At 36.6% G+C, this 22,716-nt stretch overlaps 1 protein-coding gene across 5 annotated transcripts in view; it reads right to left on the bottom strand.

The window, feature by feature from the left end:
• The window catches only part of PHF3 (PHD finger protein 3), a 98,638-nt gene that overhangs the window by 26,580 nt on the left and 49,342 nt on the right, over positions 1–22,716 (bottom strand). For 3 of the 5 annotated variants that reach the window (XM_061206897.1, XM_061206895.1, XM_061206893.1), the window contains 3 exons: positions 18,420–18,581; positions 6,773–8,525; positions 813–1,122 (listed from right to left, as the gene is read on the bottom strand). In XM_061206897.1, coding sequence (XP_061062880.1) covers positions 813–1,122; positions 6,773–8,525; positions 18,420–18,581 — 2,225 coding nt within the window. Of the gene's footprint in view, positions 1–812; positions 1,123–6,772; positions 8,526–18,419; positions 18,582–19,484; positions 19,531–22,716 lie in introns of those variants that run through there. The other 2 variants (XM_061206896.1, XM_061206894.1) reach the window with 2 other exon arrangements.

Raw genomic sequence — 22,716 nt, 5'->3', positions numbered from 1 at the left:
TCTTCAATCTGAATGGTCGAATTAAAATATTTCCAAGGTTCCTAATTTATGTTCGTTGTGCTTTGGAATATTATACTTGACCATCCACATATATTTGTTGCCAGTGTTTCCTCCCTAGCACTACCTACAAGAACAACAAATCAATGATTAGACAAATCACAGGAAATAAAAAAGTAGACAATGAAAATAAAATTTAATCAGATAAAGTGCTGTGTCCTTTGTACATTTCTCCTGTAATTGACTAAATATCTTGAAATTTCTATTTAGAAAATACTTTAAAAAGGTAGTTGAAAATGTAAGATGAGGGAAAACTGACAACTTTTTAAAAGGCCACATTTTAAGAGGAACATTATGAGATATGGGTTCCAAGCAAATATTGGAACAAAAATCAAACGAACTAAGATTACTTTTCCTTACAGAGAGAACTCTTCCACTTGAAAATAATAATGCCAAATGTGGTTTTATGGATTCATAGATATTTACGGACTGAAAAGCTTTTTAGAAAAACTTCTCAGCAAGCACAATTTATACCTACCACCACAAAATCTCACACACATTCTACCACAGAAAATCCAAGTACCAAACTAGAGACTAAAAATAGCACAAAAAACTGTAAGAAATAAGATCTGCATATTTTGAAGATGTCACTACCTGGTTTCACCAAGACTGACAAAACATTTTAAGTAAAAACCCATTTCTATGGAAAAATAAATGTGAAAATGTACACAACAGTGAAATCTAAAGAGAAATTTCAAATTCGCACAGTCAGCCCAAGTTCTTAAATAAAAAGAATGCATTAATGAGAGGCTCACCCGTTTCAAAATTTTGACCTTGTGCTTCACTGTATCATCTATATATTTGGTTTTGTCATTTGTTGTAGTGTGCTTTGATAACCCAAGCTTTTCATATTCCATTGCTTTATCTTCACTATGGACTTCAACTTTAGCCTGGTTTCCCAAAATATCTGGATCTACTATTTCAGTCTTTTTATCTTCTTCGGCACAACATTTCACACACACATATTCTTTGTCTTCCTCTCCCATTTGCTGTGCTTGAGAAAGACTTAACCCAACACAATCACCATGAAACCAGTCATCACATCTCCCACAGCCAACCATAAACCTGGAAAGGAAAAAAAAAAGAACACTTTGATTCGATACATTTTCTTAAAAACCAATGCTGAGTGAGCCTAAATTGAATTTTTAGTATTTTTCCAGTATTTTGCATGTTTTCTGTCTTTATCCATTCTATCAGTTCAACATGGAGTTTTCAAAGAACATTCTATGAAAATGGATCTTTTAAGAAGTCAAACATTTCCCCTCTAGTATGAGTGAGAAAATACTGGGGGGGAGGTGGACACACAAAGATAAAAATAAAGGGCAACTGACCTTTGTCAGCATACTGTATAGAATAACAACGTATAGAGTAACAGTATTTCTCCACTGAGAACGGTGATAAGCTGTGATAATCTGATCACAGACAACCCATCAAAGTTACAACTACATTTACCACAAAGACCTGAAATCATACATAAAATTGGAGTCACTTATCCAACTAATCATTTTAAATAACAAAGAGAAAAGCCAGATGCAACAAAAATGCAACTCAAAAACATAGTGGAGCCTCACAAATTGTTCCTTATTAACCACCTTAACTATATATATATAACTATTCTTTGAGCTCAAAATATTCTGGTTCATGGTGCCACAATGATTTAGCTGAAGGATCTTTTTATGTACTTCTGAGCATGGGCTTCCTTACTACTTGACCTTGTACTTTAGATAATAAACTTGTTTTCCCAAATAATGACCAAATTATATCAACATGAAGATATTACTATTCAGGGTGAATTTTTTTTTTAATTTCCAAACACTCTCCTTATATTTTCCCTTTACTGCATTTTATCTAAGAAATAATTTCACTAACCAATGAAAAAGTCCAAGGACAAATTTATGACTCTAAAAAGTTTGTTTTTCTAACTTAGAAAGAATATCTGGAATTATTTTAGAATAAAATAGCAAAACAGATATATAAACAGCAATTTGAGGGTGAAATTACCTTTTTCACATACTTTTCAACCCATTATTAAGGAAATGACAAAGCTCACTTAATCATGTTTAACATTTTCCTTTTTTTTTCTTCAGGCTAGTAATTCATGGTATGTTTGAAAGATTTAGGAGAATTTACGTATATTCTTTAATGATCTAAAGACTTGGTGCTGATTTCAGTAATAGTGGCACAAGCAACAGTGACAAAAGTCCTTTTAAAAACCTATCGTCCAACAGGAAGATGTTAAAGGTAATATACTGTGTGATATGGCCAACCCTCTCTAGATATACCAGTGGTCCTGTTTTAATGTAGAAACTGTACGAATCAGAATGCTCAGTTTCAAACCTTACAGGACGTCTTGAGAAAGTCACGCCAAATACCCCACCCCCCAACTGCAGACCACTCTATTCTTCTTCCTCTCTCACGTGCCTTTCCACTGTGGAGCAACCACTGCCGTGCACCAAGGAAACTTGACTTCTTCATGTCTACAATTCACCATTCTTTACCCTAACTGGCGATGCTTGTGCTAGCTTTTCCAGATAAGTCGTCATTTCAATGGTTCATTTTAAAACTTAAAACAAATTCATTAAAAAAAAAAAAAACACCTCATGCCTTAAGTAAAAATAAATAAAAATACAGAGTATTTTGGATTCATAGCTCTAGTGAGAAAACTTCCCAACAATGTGGTATTTGTCTGCAAGACAGAAATGGTTTCTCTAGGTTTGGGAGACTTTAGATGGGTCCATGCATGTTTCAGTGATACAGATCATACAGCCAACAGAAAAATACGAAGTTTGAAAAATACACTTAAAAATTCTTCTATTTCAGATTGCAAAGTTGTAAGAACTCCTATTTCTTGAAAGCAACTATCTAAGCTGAATTCTTTTGAAATACTGAAGGAAAGCTAATGTGATTTCCCATCTCAGCTATATTAATAATTTCTTCAAAGCAAGCCTGGAATAGTTTCAATAGGACACATACTATGACCATGGCTATGCTTTTGCCCCAAATCCAAATCGAACAAACCTATTAGGAAACTTCAAATCTTTATTCAACCAGGAGAGATTCATTTTATGATGTGGAATGTATTCATTATATCACCATGCCCCAAGTTTATTTATGGAAATGTCTCCTCAAACTTGAGAAGCTCTGAAAAACAAATCTCAAAACTACAGTGCCATCCAGATGTATCTTAATAATAATAATAAAATTTTAGATTTTATATAAAAAATAATGCAGTTAAAATCTTGAGAAATCAAAACAAAAAATGACATTGATAAAAATAATTACATGCCCTAGGGGTAAATGTAATTGATTCACTTGAAAGTGAAACTGGAAAATTTCAAAAAAGGAAGTATTACCAGTATTATGAACTTTATTAGCCATATATATTTTTTTAAGTGGCCTATCACAAAAATAGAAGATACACTGTCTTCCCTTTTCATATTACTCCTCATGGCTTAAAAAGGGAGAGGGAGTATGGATCAAATAGCTAACATAATTACCCTCCCATTTTCTGCTCTGTCCTTGAAGTTCTGATTACCAAAAGGCAAAATCACTCAAAGATAAGACTATAACCTGGGTGTTAAATATTTCACTAAAAAAAATTAATGTGTGGTAAAAGATTAACTAACTCTGAATTAACTGGACCAAGTCAGCATGAAATCAGTTAAACGGAAAAGTTCAGAAATATTTGTTTTGTTCTCCTACTGTTATACATTCATACACAAAATTTTAAAACCTACTATAATTTAAACCTAATTTAAAATGTAATCTTAATTCTAATCTTTTTGGCACAAACCAAAATATATTCTTAGAAAATTTTCAAGTTTCTTCAAAGTAAACCACAAAAGCAACATTGAGAATTCCTGTTCTTAAAAAGTCATGTCACAAATTTGCTAACAATGGAGCTGTTACAAGATGAACCATTAAGTTCTGATAAGTGGTTCCTTTAAGTAACAACTAAGACTGTATTACTGTGAATGTATATGTACTCACTCTTTTCTAGGGTAAAATGATTTCATTCCACATAAACATTAAATCATTGTTTTTGTCACTAACAATCTAATCTGCAGAGAAAAGTACTTTTCTATCAAACTCTTAAACTCCTGAGAAAAACCAGAATCACTTTCTCTAAGAAAATTTCCTTCTCAGAAAAAGGTTTCTTGTTTGAGTATAAAGCTATGACTCCATTACGCTAAGGATATTTTTTTGTTTCTAAATTTCATCCAATCAACTAATCTCCTACAACTGGGCAAGAAAGTGTAATACAAACTGAAGATACAAATGTCATCTGGAGAGGTAGTGAAATACTAGAAACTACAAGGTAGGTATTATGAAAAGACTAAGACTTCTTCCTTCCAAAATGCCAACTGGCTTATGTTTAAAAGACGTTCAAAGATAAGTTTTTTAAAAAGTATTAAATAGTCTGGCTTTTAAAGTAATGAATATACCTTAGCTACAAGGCTGAATCAGGAAAATAAATGGAAGCCAAAACAACAGCATGAAGTGTAAACTGGGAGGCAGTCAATGCCTACTGTCTTTAGGATACATACAGAAGTTGCTTATGGTCAAATATTACATTTGGCCATGCCATGAATGAATCGGTATTTAAAAATGTAATTTCCAACTGGAAGCACATACAGGAAGCTAACCTCAGTTGCAATACATGTAAAATGCTGAAGAGTTATAAAATAATCTTTACAGAAGTAAATTTGTCACAAGTGCTAAAAAAATGTCGTATTAACAAATAGCTTTCAATGAATGTAGCTGGCGCGTGAGATCAAAGATATGGAAGAGAGTTATTTCCACGTATGTCCTTCCTAATAAATTCATATTCTTACACATGGATTAAACTAGGAAAATTACATGCTGCATGACAGGTGCATTTTTTGAGTAACCTCAATATATACAAGCAGAGTGCATCAAAGAAGTAGTGAAGGCTAGTTAATATGTAAAGAAAAAAACAATCAATTACTTAGGCTTCTTTATTCACAAAATTGAATGTGAAATGCTGCTTCCAAAATTGATAGTTTCCAGTATTATTACATATTATTCATGTCGATTACATAGGGTAAACTCAAAATCCCTACACATCTAATATTCCAAGTCATTTTCCAGACTGGGGCAAAGAAACTCTAGGTTTTATAGGTTAGATCCAAAAGGCAGCCTTAGGTAAAAAACAATGGGACTTAACAATCTTCATTTTAGGAAAATAACTGATATTGGTGAAGTGACAGTCATCATTCAAAGGCCTGGGCAAACTCCTGAGGACCACGCCATCATAACAGAAGTTTATCTCCAAAAAAGTTACATTATAACATGTCTTCCAACTCTAGGTCAAAGTTTCATTTCAGAAACTCATTCAGTTTAAGGCTCCTATTTCATACTCTGACAACATGTCAGTATGATGTGGTTTTTAGAAGATGCTGGCAAAGAAAAGAGGGCTAACTTAAAAGAGCACTTACAAGGACCATCTAGCCCTTAATTCTCTTAGGCCCACTTTAGAATATTTGAATAAGGTGTTTTAAACAAAAAAGCATAAACAGCACAAAAGTGAGGGCAAATGTAGCACTATATTCAAACAAGTCACAAGTTTTAAAAACTGGAATATGCTGTTATAAAGTAACCACTGACACTAAAAATAGGCCATGGGCTGAATCTCAAATGAAAAAACCCCTTGACATAAAAGTTATTTTTTACAGAATAGCCCCAAGAACTCCCAACCACACCCTCCATACCAAAATAATGTGTTACAACGCACTGCACTAAACTGTCCCTCCCTAAAGAGTTTCATTTTCATGTAATCTAATTGTGCTGGGAAATCGTTCTAACATTTACTTTCATGAGTAAAGATAATATTACAATGTGCAAGTTACAATGTTCTTTTATCATATCAATGTTGATAGAAGTTCCAACAGCAATCTCAACACTTGAACAGGATAATCTTGTAGCTGGAAACTCCACTTCACCTCTTGTTCTTTTTCTCAAAAAGCTAGCAAATAAAAAATACATGGGCGGGGAGGGTGGCAGTGTCATAAAACTATAGAATACTGAATCCTAAGGAAAGAATGACAACGGCAGTGCTACAAAATCACTTCCTAAAAGATTAGAATTCACAAGAAACCCAAATCACTAGAACATTCAGACACAAAATACATGTTTCACTCCATTCCATGTTACATACAAAATTCCCCTGTGTCATTTAACAGTTGTTTTAGCTATCAAATTTCATTCTAAGGTCACGTTTGATAGTTATGAAGTAGTGGTATTAAGTCATAGTAAGTGTGCTTCATTTGAAAGTATATATATAGAATTTCCATTATGCCCTTCACAATTTATTACTAGTTCTTCTCAAGCCAAACAAAATAATATATAACTTACAGACCCAAAGCACTATAACAATTTTCTGATTTTTTTTTTTAAGATGCAATGACTAAATTACACTAACTGGTTACAATGATAAAATATTTCCATATATACCAGCTTCTGGTCAGACTATGCGTTTTAAAGTTTCTAGGATGGCATATTTGTAAATTCAGTGGCTCCATCTTACTATCATATATCCGGGATTGATGAGGGATTTCTGTTTGTGCAAAAGTCTTTGTATGTTAAATAATCTCTTTCTATAAAAAGTTCTCACACTAATCCGACCCTAAAAGAAAGCAATTTCTCTTTAATGTACGTATCACATATACATACACACCCACACCCACACACACACCTGTTGCCATGCGGTTTTTTGCAAAACCCACACTGCTTGCTGGGAGTCCAGATATATTTGCTCTCAAATGAAGAGCTATGATCTGAGCCTTCCCGTCTTACAGTAGCTATATTATCTGGGATGAACAACGGTGGCTCATCCAAAGGAAAACTTCTGCTGCTTCTTCTCTGACGGGGTTGTAGGCTCTTCTCAGGTTTTTTCAATTTCAATTTATCCTCTTCCTTAAAATGTTCTACACCACCTGTGTGCTCAAGCTCTTCCTTCACATGACTACTGGTTCTCGCTGCTGGAGCCGGCAGCTGGGGCTTATGGCACTGCTTCTGGCTGGAATGCAGCAAATGCCCAGTTTGTGCAGGAGGATGAGGCTCTTTTGAGCAACCAGGGTGACCGAGAGGCTTTTCACTCAAAGAATGAGTCAAGGGTTTGGAAATCTGTACTAAATTTTGATCTTGTGATATCTTTCTGAATACAGAATGAGCCTGATTTTTCACAGATTTAACCCCAGAATTGCAACTCTGAAACTTTGAATCCTTATCAACTTGTTTCTTTCTCACTTTGACTGGCCTATGAAAATTTTGCTTAGATTCTGATTCATCAGCATTTCGCTTCACACTTTTGACATTAACTTTAGTTATGTTATGCATTAATTCATGCTTTGCTCCAACAACTTTTTTCCGAGTATCTGTGGTCATGGTTTGCTTAGAATGAATTACAGGTTTTGTGTGTTTGGGTTTTATGTTTTTTGACTCTAAGCAAGAAACACTATTTGACTGGCTGTCTCTGTCATCCTGAAGGTTTGCTGTTTCATGAGACTCCATTTTAATACTTTCAACAATATTCAACTGTTTTGAATTTTGGTCAGGTGCATCACCAATAGCATTTTCTAAAATATTACTTTCTGGTTCAAAAGCACTAGTATTAACCACCTCTAAGTTTGATTTATTAAATCTGGTGCCCTCCAACTGCTTATCATTAGACTCTGTGTCTTTACAATAAGCCATTTCCATTTCACTTCTTTGAAGGGAGTTCTCAGCTTTATCAGCAACTTCCACGCTATCTTTCAATTCCAAACTACATTCATTTACTTCATCCACAGAACCAGACAAACTGACAAGGTTCTTTTCTTTCTCATTTGGGTTTGTACAAGCAGCACTGCCAGAGAAAGCAACGGAAGATGCAGGTTCCTCACTGACACTGTCATCTTCGTGGGGTAATTTTATTGTCTCGTTTGATTCTTGTTCAACTTCTTCTTCTGCCTTCATTTCTTCAACAATAGTCCCATCCATTTTACTTGAAGTGGAATCGTTCCGTTCATGTTCTTCTTTATCTGAAAACTTAAACAATGGGCTAATAGTCTTGGCTTTACGTTCCATCAGAGTCTCATTTTTCTTTTCTTCAATACTAACACAAGTCTCTGAAAGGAGTGGACAGCTTAACTCGTGAGATGGCACATCTGCGTCTCCCTGATTACTACTCTGCTGCTCAGAACCTAATCCAGCTTCATCCTTCACATCAAGACCAGATGAAGCCGCGGCTCCGATCTGCCCACTGTGTCGGCGGCTCCTCCTGCCCTCTTGCTGGTGCTCAGGTTTCGGCGACTCACCAACTTCTTCTTTCTTCTGACACCTTTCTTGTTGTTTCACCCCTGCTTTAGGGGCAGACACAGTCTTCCCTGATGCCTTTTTTGTGCTATTTAAAGGTGCTGCATTTGAACGCTTGGCAATAGTGCTCTGTCGCAAACTTCTTATTTGTTCTATCACAAGGGAAAAAAATAAATAAAAAAAAACTTAGTTATTTTGCCATGTGTTTTTATTTCAACGCAATTTAGAATACATCACTTCTTTATTCTGAGCTATAAAATTTATTTTCCCATTTCAAAGAAAATGTACTGACATCTACTCATGATGATGGTTACATCTTTTATACACTTATCAAAGTTCTATAATTCTGGGGCAGAAAATAATCTGTATAAAATTCAGACTGATATTATACTTTACAATAAGAAATATTTTAATCAAGCTTTTCTATGAAAGTAAGCTGGGGGTAAAATCAATGAGGTTCCTTGATATTACTACCCATCTTAAAGCAAGGCTGTCATACAGTTGTAAACATTAAATACCTTTAAGTATATAAAACCAAACAAATTCGGGTGCCAATAAAATCTGAACTAAACCACCTATCACAAACAGGATCTGTGTGAGTTTCAAAGCACAGCCTCAAAAGAACTCTAATGTCTTTATGAATGTGCTTCCCTTATATCTCCATTTTAGCATTCAAGCTATTCCTTGAATAGCTTGAATATTTTAAGAAATGAAATATACACTAGAGTACTAGACACAGATCAACAAAAAAAGAAATTATAATTAAAGAGATTTAAACCAAGAAAATGTATCATAAGGGAAAATGCGGAAAGTATGAAAGTAATTTAATAAAGCTTCCCACCTGTAACAATGCTCCTAACAAAGAATGCACTAACTGAGATTTTCCTCCTTTCCCTATCTGGATACATCCCCAAGGGAAAAAGAAACACAAAGTGAAAAGAAATTGGAAAGAAAGCTAAATAATTCACTACAAAAAAAAAATAATAATAATTCACTAAGTAAAAAAACAACCCACAAACTGAAATACAAAATAAGAAGCTATATCCAAGCCTATGCATATCCAATACCTCTGAATCAACTCTGTATGAAAACTGAACATCACAAATTTTTAAAAAGTCTCCTTCCTTTTTAATGCAAAACGCTACTATGCACCACTATTTAGAACATTTTCCTAATTTGTCACGTATCACTGAACCTGAACTGTGAAACTCTTACAGAAGGTGTCACAGGTCCTCCTCATTTGTCTCTAACAGTCCTAGTTGATGCTTGTAGTCATGACACTCAAAAGTGTCCCCATCTGGACAATAAATTACACGGTCATCCTATTTTAGAGACCCTTTCTAATTCCCCAGGACTCGGCACAATATTTGGTCATCAGGTAAGTACCCAACAACTTTAAAAACTTACTTAGTAGATCATGAACCACTCATGCTCAGATATATAACATTTTAAAATAACTAAAATTTTAATGGTTTGTTATTAATATTTAGATAATTTTTAAAGCTCTGAAGACAGCCTGTAATAATTTATAGCTCTACTATATTTATATGCCCTGAAATAAAATAAATGAAGAACTTTTAACACCCATTACGTAAGTGGTTGATAAATGAACAGCACATTCAACTGTGAAGGTATTCAAACGAAAATTGTTTTCCAATAGTAATTGATTAACTGACAAAGGATAAAGTAACTCTTTCTCCTCTAACTATAAACTGCCTTAGTTTGAAGCCGGGCGGTGTAGGCCAAACATTACCATTATTTGTCTATAATGTTCATTCTACTCTTTTTGTTTCTCAAAGTCACAAATATATACCAAATAACCGATTTTTTTAAAAACTGAGGAAAAGATGAAGAAGTAAATATATGCATCTGAGCTAATAATCCACTTCTCAAAACCGCACATTAAAGCTATACAAAAGCTATGAATCTAAAAGGAAAGAAAGGACCAATGCCTAAGAATTTAATGAACCATGCCTGTGTAGTGAAGGCACCATTAAAATCCAAAAGGAGGGGTTTCAGAGAGCTTCTGAATGGTGAAGTAGAACGCCTCCACGTGCCACAGTGCTTGCAGGGCTCCCAACTCCAAGAGGACTGAAGTTTCTTTGTTCTTGACCTCACCCCATGAATCTCTTCATCTGGCTGTTGGTTCCTGTGCTTTAACATCCTCTGTAATAAACCACCCATCTGAAAGTTTTGCTGGACATTGGTTTCTACTCTGACAGTTATTTTCCCTCAGCACATGACAAATGACAGTCAACTGCTTCCCGGCCTCCATTCTTGCTATTAATAAGGCACCTCTCAGTGTAACTGCCGTTCATTTTTTTGCCGTGTGGCTGACAGGGTCTTGGTGCTCCGGCCGGGTGTCAGGCCTGTGCCTCTAAGGTGGGAGAGCCAAGTTCAGAACACTGGTCCACCAGAGACCTCCCGGCTCCATGTAATACCAAACGGCAAAAGCTCTCCCAGAGATCTCCATCTCAACGCTAAAACCCAGCTCCACTTAACGACCAGCAAGCTACAGTGCTGGACACCCCATGCCAAACAACTAGCAAGACAGGAACACAACCCCACCCATTAGCAGAGAGGCTGCCTAAAATCATATGAAGTTCACAGACACCCCAAAACACACCACCAGACGAGGTCCTGCCCGACAGAAAGACAAGATCCAGCCTCATCCACCAGAACACAGGCACAAGTATCCTCCACCAAGAAGCCTACGCAACCCACTGAACCAACCTTAGCCACTGGCGGCAGACACCAAAAACAACGGGAACTACGAACCTGCAGCCAGTGAAAACGAGACCCGAAACACAGTAAGTTAAGCAAAATGAGAAGACAGAGAAACCCACGGCAGATGAAGGAGCAAGGTAAAAACCCACCAGACCAAACAAATGAAGAGGAAATAGGCAGTCTATGTGAAAAACAATTCAGAGTAATGATAGTAAAGATGATCCAAAATCTTGAAAATAGAATGGAGAAAACACAAGAAACGTTTGACAAGGAACTAGAAAAACTAAAGAGCAAACAAACAATGATGAACAACACAACAAATGAAATTTAAAATTCTCTAGAAGGAATCAATAGCAGAATAACTGGGGCAGAAGAACAGATAAGTGACCTGGCAGATAAAATAGTGGAAATAACTACTGCAGAGCAAAATAAAGAAAAAAGAACAAAAAGAATTGAGGACAGTCTCAGAGACCTCTGGGACATTAAACGCACCAACACTCAAATTATAGGGGTCCCACAAGAAAAAGAGAAAAAAGAAAGGGACTAAGAAAATATTTCAAGAAATTATAGTTGAAAACTTCCCTAATGTGGGAAAGGACACAGTCAATCAAGCCCAGGAAGCGAAGAGAATCCCATGCAGGATAAATCCAAGGAGAAACACGCCAAAACACATATTAATCAAACTACCAAAAATTAAAGAAAAAAAGAAAAAATATTAAAAGCAGCAAGGGAAAAACAACAAATAACACACAAGGGAATCCCCATCAGGTTAACAGCTGATCTTTCAGCAGAAACTCTGCAAGCCAGAAGGGAGTGGCAGGACATATTTAAAGTGATGAAGGAGAAAAACCTACAACCAAGGTTACTCTACCCAGCAAGGATCTCATTCAGATTTGATGGAGAAATTAAAACCTTTGCAGACAAGCAAAAGCTGAGAGAGTTCAGCACCACCAAACCAGCTTTACAACAAATGCTAAAAGAACTTCTCTAGCAGGAAACACAAGAGAAGGAAAAGACCTACAATAACAAACCCAAAACAATTAAGAAAAAGGTAATAGGAAAATACATACCGATAATTACCTTAAATGTAAATGGATTAAATGCTCCAGCCAAAAGACACAGACTGGCTGAAAGGATACAAAAACAAGACCCGGATAATGTTGTCTAAAAGAGACCCACTTCAGACCTAGGGACACATACAGACTGAAAGTGAGGGGATGGAAACAGATATTCCATGCAAATGGAAATCAAGAGGAAGCTGGAGTAGCAATTCTCACGTCAGACAAAATAGACTTTAAAATAAAGACTATTACAAGAGATAAAGAAGGACACTACATAATGATCAAGAGATCAATCCAAGAAAAAGACAAAACAATTGTAAATATTTATGCACCCAACAGAGGAGCACCTCAATACATAAGGCAAATGCTAACAGTCATAAAAGGGGAAATTGACAGTAACACAATCATAGTAGGGGACTTTAACACCTCAGTTTCACCAGTGGACAGATCATCCAAAATGAAAATAAATAAGGAAAACACAAGCTTTAAATGATACATTAAACAAGACGGACTTAATTGATATTTATAGGACATTCCATCCAAAAACAACAGAATACACTTTCTTCTCAAGTGCTCATGGAACATTCTCCAGGATAGATCATATCTTGGTTCACAAATCAAGCGTTGGTAAATTTAAGAAAACTGAAATCGTATCAAGTATCTTCTCCGACCACAATGCTATGAGACTAGATATCAATTACAGGAAAAAATCTGTAAAAAATACAAACACATGGAGGCTAAACAACACACTACTTAATAACCAAGAGATCACTGCAGAAATCAAAGAGGAAATCAAAAAATACCTAGAAACAAATGACAATGAAAACACGATGACCCAAAACCTATGGGATGCAGCAAAAGCAGTTCTAAGAGGGAAGTTTATAGCAATACAATCCTACCTCAAGAAACAAGAAACATCTCAAATAAACAACCTAACCTTACACCTAAAGCAATTAGAGAAAGAAGAACAAAAAAAACACAAAGTTAGGAGAAGGAAAAAAATCATCAAGATCAGAACAGAAATAAATGAAAAAGAAATGAAGGAAACGATAGGAAAGATCAATAAGCTAAAAGCTGATTCTTTGAGAAAAAAACAAAATTGATAAACCATTAGCCAGACTCATCAAGAAAAAAAGGGAGAAGACTCAAATCAATAGAATTAGAAATGAAAAAGGAGAAGTAACAACTGACACTGCAGAAATACAAACGATCATGAGAGATTACTACAAGCAACTATATGCCAATAAAATGGACAACCTGGAAGAAATGGACAAATTCTTAGAAATGCACAACCTGCCGTGACTGAACCAGGAAGAAATAGAAAATATGAACAGACCAATCACAAGCACTGAAATTGAAACTGTGATTAAAAATCTTCCAACAAACAAAAGCCCAGGACCAGATGGCTTCACAGGCGAATTCTATCAAACATTCAGAGAAGAGCTAACACCTATCCTTCTCAAACTCTTCCAAAATATTGCAGAGGGAGGAACACTCCCAAACTCATTCTACGAGGCCACCATCACCCTGATACCAAAACCAGACAAAGATGTCACAAAGAAAGAAAACTACAGGCCAATATCACTGATGAACATAGATGCCAAAATCCTCAACAAAATACTAGCAAACAGAATCCAACAGCACATTAAAAGGATCATACACCATGATCAAGTGGGGTTTATTCCAGGAATGCAAGGATTCTTCAATATACGCAAATCAATCAACGTGATACACCATATTAACAAATTGAAGGAGAAAAACCATATGATCATCTCAATAGATGCAGAAAAAGCTTTTGACAAAATTCAACACCCATTTATGATAAAAGCCCTGCAGAAAGTAGGCATAGAGGGAACTTTCCTCAACATAATAAAGGCCATATATGACAAACCCACAGCCAACATTGTCCTCAATGGTGAAAAACTGAAACCATTTCCACTAAGATCAGGAACAAGACAAGGTTGCCCACTCTCACCACTATTATTCAACATAGTTTTGGAAGTGTTAGCCACAGCAATCAGAGAAGAAAAAGAAATAAAAGGAATCCAAATAGGAAAAGAAGAAGTAAAGCTGTCACTGTTTACAGATGACATGATACTACACATAGAGAATCCTAAAGATGCTACCAGAAAACTACTAGAGCTAATCAATGAATTTGGTAAAGCAGCAGGATACAAAATTAAGGCACAGAAATCTCTTGCATTCCTATACACTAATGATGAAAAATCTGAAAGTGAAATTAAGAAAACACTCCCATTTACCACTGCAACAAAAAGAATAAAATATCTAGGAATAAACCTACCTAAGGAGACAAAAGACCTGTATGCAGAAAATTATAAGACACTGATGAAAGAAATTAAAGATGATACAAATAGATGGAGAGATATATACCATGTTCTTGGATTGGAAGAATCAACATTGTGAAAATGACTCTACTACCCAAAGCAGTCTACAGATTCAATGCAATCCCTATCAAACTACCACTGGCAGTTTTCACAGAACTAGAACAAAAAATTTCACAATTTGTATGGAAACACAAAAGACCCTGAATAGCCAAAGCAATCTTGAGAACGAAAAATGGAGCTGGAGGTATCAGGCTCCCCGACTTCAGACTATACTAAAAAGGCACAGTAATCAAGACAGAATGGTACTGGCACAAAAACAGAAATATAGATCAATGGAACAGGATGGAAAACCCAGAGATAAACCCACACACATATGGTCACCTTATCTTTGATAAAGGAGGCAAGAATATACAATGGAGAAAAGACAGCCTCTTCAATAAGTGGTGCTGGGAAAACTGAACAGCTACATGTAAAAGAATGAAATGAGAACACTCCTTAACACCATACACAAAAATAAACTCAAAGTGGATTAAAGACCTAAATGTAAGGCCAGACACTATAAAACTCTTAGAGGAAAACGTAGGCAGAACACTCTATGACATAAATAACAGCAAGATCCTTTGTGACCCACCTTCTAGAGAAATGGAAATACAAACAAAAATAAACAAATGGGACCTAATGCAACTTAAAAGCTTTTGCACAGCAAAGGAAACCATGAATAAGACCAAAAAACAACCCTCAGAATGGAAGAAAATATTTGCAAATGAAGCAACTGACAAAGGATTAATCTCCAAGATTTACAAGCAGCTCATGCAGCTCAATAACAAAAAAACAAACAACCCAATCCAAAAATGGGCAGAAGACCTAAATAGACATTTCTCCAAAGAAGACATACAGATTGCCAACAAACACATGACAGAATGCTCATCACTAATCATTAGAGAAATGCAAATCAAAACTACAATGAGGTATCACCTCACACCAGTCAGAATGGCCATCACCAAAACATCTACAATAAATGCTGGAGAGGGTGTGGAGAAAAGGGAACCCTTGTGCACTGTTGGTGGGAATGTAAATTGGTACAGCCACTATGGAGAACAGTATGGAGGTTCCTTAAAAAACTAAAAATAGAACTACCTACCATACAACCCAGCAATCCCACTACTGGGCATATACCCTGAGAAAACCATAATTCAAAAAGAGTCACGTACCACAATGTTCACTGCAGCTCTATTTACAATAGCCAGGACATGGAAGCAACCTAAGTGTTCATCGACAGATGAATCGATAAAGAAGCTGGAATATTAATCAGCCATAAAAAGAAATAAAATCGAGTTATTTGTAGTGAGGTGGATGGATCTAGAATTTGTCATACAGAGTGAAGTCAGAAAGAGAAAAACAAATACCGTATGCTAACACATGTATATGGAATCTAAAAAAAAAAAAAAAAAAATGAAGAACCTAGGTTCAGGACAGGAATAAAGACGCAGACGTACAGAACAGACTTGAGGACATGGGGAGGGGGAAGGGTAAGCTGGGAGGAACTAAGAGAGTGGCATGGACGTATATATACTACCAAATGTAACACAGAAAGTTAGTGGGAAGCAGCCGCATAGCACAGGGAGATCAGCTCGATTCTTTGTGACCACCTAGAGGGGTGGGATAGGGAGGGTGGGAGGGAGATGCAAAAGGGAGGACATATGGGGACATATGTATATGTATAGCTGATTCACTTTGTTATACAGCAGAAACTAACACACCATTGCAAAGCAGTTATACTCCCAATAAAGATGTTTACAAAATTTTTTTTAATTTAAAAAGTAAAACAAAAGGAAAGAAAGGGCAGGAGAAGAGAAGACACTGATGATTTTGGAAGCCAAACAAAAGATGATCAAGCAGTAACTGATGCAGGACATCCAAAAAAAGATAAACAGTAATCTGGCACTGCTGGCCAAACCAATACCATTAACACCTCAAAAGGCTTAGGAACTGGTGATCCCAGATAATTCTAAAGTAGGGAGGAAGGCAGGCAGTTAAAATGAGGATGAGTCGAAAGCTGTTTAAAAAGCAGTCAGACCCCGAGCTCCCTCGCCCCTACTCCATCCATTGGGCAACTGCCCTTCCCAGGTCCTAATTGAAGACTGGAGGCTTACTCTTTGGGGAGTGTAAAAACAGAGTTTCTAGACTAAGAAACATCCAGCATAGATAAGAGTAGCAGTAAAGTACACTGAAATCTGTAAGATTATGTGTATTTGTATGTACTGAAAGATGAGATGCCCCCATCAGCTTCCCTCAAGGGCTCCCATGATATGCTAACAATCTAACAAGCCTAAAGTCTAACAACAGGGATTCCTCCAGAAAGTAACACAGCCAGATTACCATACAGTGATGCTCACAGCTGACAAAACATTAAACCATCAATGATCAGACATTTAGCAAAGTCTCTTAACATGAAAGATAGAACCAAAAAACAAAAAAAGAAAAAAAGACTAAAAAACCTTTAAAACACCGTAAGTATCTTATGAAAGACAACATAAGATACTGTATGCATGAAACAAGACCAGAATGCTACAAAAAGGACTATTCCCGGAACAAAAAAAGAACATTCAGAATTTGATGACAAAGTTGAAGGATAAACAGGAGAAAATTTCAGCAAGTAGAGGAAGAATACAGAGGTGGAAAGATGAAGAAAATGGAAGAGCCAGTCCCTGCTATCTAATACTTGAATAACAGGAGTTCCAGGAAGCAAGAGTTGACAAAATAAAGAGGAAAATAATCAATGAAATAATTCAAGAGATTTTCCCAGAACTGAAAACGGAGCATCACTTTCAAATTTCTGAGGAAAAACAATTTCCAACCTTGAATTCTATGTTCAATCAGACCATGATTCCAATGTGAGAACATATTAAATACATTTGCAAACATACAAGGTTTCAAAAATATATATCCATATTCCTTTTTCTCACAAAAGTACTAGAAGAGGTATGTCACCAAAAAGAAGGAGACACTTCAAAGAAAAGTAAACAGGAACTGCAATACAGAACAGAATCCTCAGAAGAATAGTAAAGAGAGCTCTCTGGACAACAGCCATGCATCTGACTTATACAGAGCTAACACGACAGCGCACACGGAAGCAGATCAGAAGGTCCCCAGAGACACTTCCTCAATAAGATGAAAATGACAGAACACCTGATATGCACAAATATCTTTAAGAAAGATTCAGACAACTGGCAGAGTAGTTGGGGTGGAATTACCGATACGTACACTGAAAACTGTGTGCGCGAATGCATAAAACTATAAGCAAATGAACAACAAAATCAATTATTAAATCAGAAAGACAAAAAGCTGTATAGGAAAAGCGACTACAGTTCACTAAACGGATCATCACTAACAGCATATTGACTCACAATAACATAAGTCATTACTACTGATCTTACAAAATTATGTATCAGAAAGATGAGAGAATGTTCTTCTGTGTGATGGGGGAACAGGAGGAGAAAAGAATGCTAAATTCACCATCCAGAATGGGAAATCAATAAATACATACATCAGAATAATCAAGTAGTAGCAACATACATGTGTTACTTAGAGACATGGAAGTAAATACCAAAAAATTAACAAAACCAGATGAAAGCGGTAATAGTAGTTTCCTCTGGGGAAAGGGAAATAAGTAGTAGGATGGCAAGTATTGGAAACTCATAGAACTAGTCAACTCTTTAAATCATGTGAATGTGTAATTTCAATAAAAATTTTAAAAAGTCATACCAACAAATTGATACAATCTCAAAATTGATTATCAAAATGCTCAGATTAGCAAACACCAAGAAACTACTATCACTGCTCAGCAACTTTACAACCTATCACATCTGTCCCTACACTTGATTTTCTAGCTAGTCCTTTCTGGAAGGATTACCTTGTGCCATTAAACGAGGTGATTTTCTTGGTGATCTCACTGAATTTTCTTCTACTTTGTCCCTCAAATTCCTGTTAGGTAAAATCAGTTCTTCTTCATCAATGGTATCATTGCCACTTTCTTTTACAACTCCTTCATCCATAATATCGTCAAGACCAACAACTAGGAAAAAAAACAAAAATACAAAATTTTTTGAAAATATTGGTGATGTTAAGTATTTAAAGGCAGTACAGAATACACTGTGAGACACTTTAATGTAATACCAAGTAGTCCTGAAAATCTAGGTCTATTCCTAAAATGTGATAATGCCACTACCAAGCTCCCAGTTCAGTTTTACAAACTTCTACCGTATGAGGCAGCTAGTCAAAGAGAAGATTAGTTGTAATTCTTCTTGATTTGACCTCCACTATCACTCACTGTCACTTATCATTCACTGTACCTTTGTGAACATCATAAGCAGCTATACCTGGATACTTAATTATCCCAATTGGTTAAAGTAGTACAAAAAAGAGTAAATACCCTGAAAAGCTTGTGATTCTAGGTTCATGCTAGAACCAAAAGATTCTAGTTCTAACTGTAATCTATTCCTTGAAGACTTTATGCTACATGTGTGAAAGTAATGGAGATATACTCAAGTTGTAGCAAGCACACACACACACACGCACACACACAGAAATGAAAAACATAATGTAACTTCCCCTCCCCCAAATGCTAGGGAAAATAGGTGTTTAAATAGAACTATACAATTAAATTACCTTCCCCTAGTCAAAAGAGAGATAGTCATTCATTTAACAGCAGGGGAGGGGGCATGGAAAAGGATTGGGGAACACTGTATTTATATTATCAACAGGCTTTTTTCTGTATCTAACAAATGTCACTTAACTAGCTGACATACAGCAATTCTAAATGTGCAGTTGTATGAAATCTTGTAAAAAGAATGTGATTATTTAGATCATACGTCCTGGTTTCAAGTCTCTGCTAAAACATTTAAATAAAACCTGACTAAGTCCCTTAACCTCTCTAGTTTATCTCTTAAATGAGAATAACAATACCTGTCCTACCTACCTCACAGGGCTGTTGTGAGGATCAAGTGAGATGATGTATGAGAACTCACTCTGTAAACTTTAGAGCACTACACAAATGTTAGTTATTATCTTCATCCTAGGGGTTAGAAGGAACCTCAAGAAGTTATCTAGTCCTCATCTTTGTATCCAAGTAGAACTTCATTTAAGAGTTCAACAAGATAGTGGTCTATCCTAAAATTTAAAGAGAACAAAATTTTTTATAAATATACTTTCAAATGGTACAATCTTTTCGAAGAGCAATTTCACAACAAACAGAATCACAAAACTGCTTATATACTTTGACCAATATATTATAAAGTATAGACGAGAGAATAAATTATGAAAAAAAAATTCTGGCTAGAAAACATAGTGTGATCCTTGTTAGTAACAGACAAATGAAATGTTGTGTAGGTACATTTAGACAAACAAAAATGATTAGCAGGAAATAGATGAAAATTATAACAATAGCTATTCTATAAAAGAAAGTATTCTTTTTTCCTATCTTGCACATTTCCTGCTATATGCATGGAATTACTCTCAAAAACAGAGTCCATGCTTTTAATCACTACGCTATAGGCACTAAAAGCTTAGAGAAGAATGTTTCTTAGGAAAATTCATCAGGACTCATTTAAGATGTAACTGGGGGAAACAGGTAGGGAGTTCAGTTAGAAGCCTACTCCACCATGATGGAATACTTATGTTGCCACACATTCACACACATTCTCAAAGAATTTTTAACATTAGATTAATAGTTCCACCATGCTCATTTTAAAAAGCGAAAGTTATGCATTATATGCATTACAAGTATGCAGAGATAGAAATGGATGGGGGAAGGCACCACAGTGTTATCAATGACCATCTAGTGGTTAGGTGGGGTAAGGAATTGGGGGGTCTTTTAATCACTGTTATACTGTCTCTGTGTTTTCCACATTTTCTACAATAAACATGAGTTTTGTATTGTAATCAGGAGAGAAAGTAATAATTCAAAAAACAGTCCAGGAGAAAGGTAATTAAAATCTGACTAACAGTGTTCGCTGGCAGGGAGTAAAAAAGTGTGTTATGAACTTTAGGGCTATATTGCAAAGCAGAATCAACAGGATTTAGCGAAGCCAAATCCAAAGGTCAATTATTAGATTCTATCTTGTTCCATTTCCTGGCAGCAGCTGACACAGCTGACCCCTCACCCCTTCCTGAATCCCTTCTCCTCACTTAACTTCTGAACAGCACACGCCCCTCCCTCACTAGCTACTCCTGCTCAACACCCTTTATGGAGCTCTTCTTGCAGATGTCACACAGGACAGAACTTCAGGGTTCAGTACTCCCACCTATCCTTTATACACACTCAACCCTCCCTAAACGATCTCATCCAGTCAATCTATACTCGCGTGACTCCCCGAAGTTATCTTCCCCAGCCCCAAGCTCACATCTGACCTCTGGAAGAGTGTAATTTGACATGTCCACTAGGTTGTCTAACAGGTATCTCAAGGTTAACAAATAGAAAATAAACACTGATTCCACCCATTCCCCCTCCCCTCAGTAAAACCGTCCTCCTAAGATAGTCCCAGTAATGGAAACTCCATTCACCCAGCTGCTCAATCCTGAAGCTCTGAACTATCCCCAGCTCCCCTCTCCTCATGTCCCACATCCAAGAGGTCAGCTCAACCTGCTAGCTCTACCTACAGAACACGTCACCCACCTGATCACCACTGATCACCTCCACAGCTCACATTCTACTCCACATCACCATCTTCTCCCATCAAAACTACTCTTGAGTCTCCTAGTGTCCCAGGTTCCTCTATGGCCACCTCCTACACACACACATGCACACACACACACACAGTTTATTCTCCACACAGTCATAACTATACTTTAGAGTCTTCTAAAATATAAAGTTGTATCACGTTACCGTTCTTCTGACGAGACCCTCCAAACCCTTACGAACACACTTAGATGTATGTTAAAATCCTAGCCAGGGTCTCCTAAGCCCTAAGAAGCCCTAAGAAGGGCTTCCGCCACCAAATTCCCTGACTTCTCTCCTACCACTGACTCGCGGTGCTCCAGGCACCGCAATATAGCAAAAGGCCATCTCGGGGTCATTTCACTTGATCGTCCTCTGCCTGGAGCGCTCTCCTCCCAGACAGCCACATGGCTCACCCTCCCGCTTCATTTGGGTTTCACTCAAAATCGACCTTCTCACAGAAACCTTTCCTGAGGATCTTATCCAACACAGCATTCTCTCACCTTCGCATATTTTATCCTTTAAAATGTGTTTCACTATCCGATGAAACATCTAATTTTCCACTAGAATGTAATCTCTACAATCCAGGGACTTCGCCTCTTATTCACCACTGAAACTCCAGAACCCAGAGTCATAACCTGGTATACAGTGGCTGCTACTCCAGAAACACTTGCTGCATAAAAGAATTAGGGGAAACAAGGGACCTGGAAAATTTAAACTTTGATGATCGAGTGAGAAATGTTTCAATTAACTGAAAGAGAGACGTTAGAAAGAACAAATTTGAAAGTAAGGTAATGACTTAACTTTTTGAATGTTAGTGACATGAAAAAAAAAGAGCAGGCAAAAGAAGCATCAAAGTAACGCACCATCACAAAAGAAGGGTAAGGAGAATTCCAGGGATCAGGAAGGTTAACTGCTATAGAGAGGACAAAGAAAGGAGAAAAATCCAGTAATTTGAAACATAGAAGCAGAGAACCAGATGACAAGAGATGAATAAGTGAATAAGTGGAGAATGACAACGGTAGTTTCTCTTTCATTTATTTTTAAGAAATTTAAGGGTAAAAGAAAATGAGGACAATCGGCTGAAGGAAGTTAAAGGGATGAAAGATGATTTTTCTGTGTAAGTAAAAGAAAAGGGGTGGGGGGGAAGGTGAGGTGGTAGAGTCCCCTTTACACAAAAGAGGAAGTGAGGGAAGGAGAAGGGAGAGAGGATGGGCAAAGAGGGAACAGGAGAGTGGGAACAGGAGGAGGGAAAAAGCAAGAGATCTGAGCATCTTCCACTGCTGGAAATAACTTTGGAAGCTGACTGATGCCTGAGGCCCCAGTATCTTAAAACCTCGTAAGTCAACAACCTACAGTTCGAATACTTAAGACTGCATTTGAGATGTTTCTCAGAAGTGAGATTTCCAAGAATGCAATCTTCTTTGTACTCCTGTTGCTCCTGGTAATATGTTTCCTTCATCTCCAAAAGTCACCCTGACATTAAATCAAGCTC

This window comes from Eubalaena glacialis, chromosome 12, assembly GCF_028564815.1.
Source record: "Eubalaena glacialis isolate mEubGla1 chromosome 12, mEubGla1.1.hap2.+ XY, whole genome shotgun sequence".
NCBI classification, from domain to species: domain Eukaryota; kingdom Metazoa; phylum Chordata; class Mammalia; order Artiodactyla; family Balaenidae; genus Eubalaena; species Eubalaena glacialis.
Note: the sequence above shows the minus strand (reverse complement) of the source record. Positions and strands in the feature narration are given on the sequence as shown.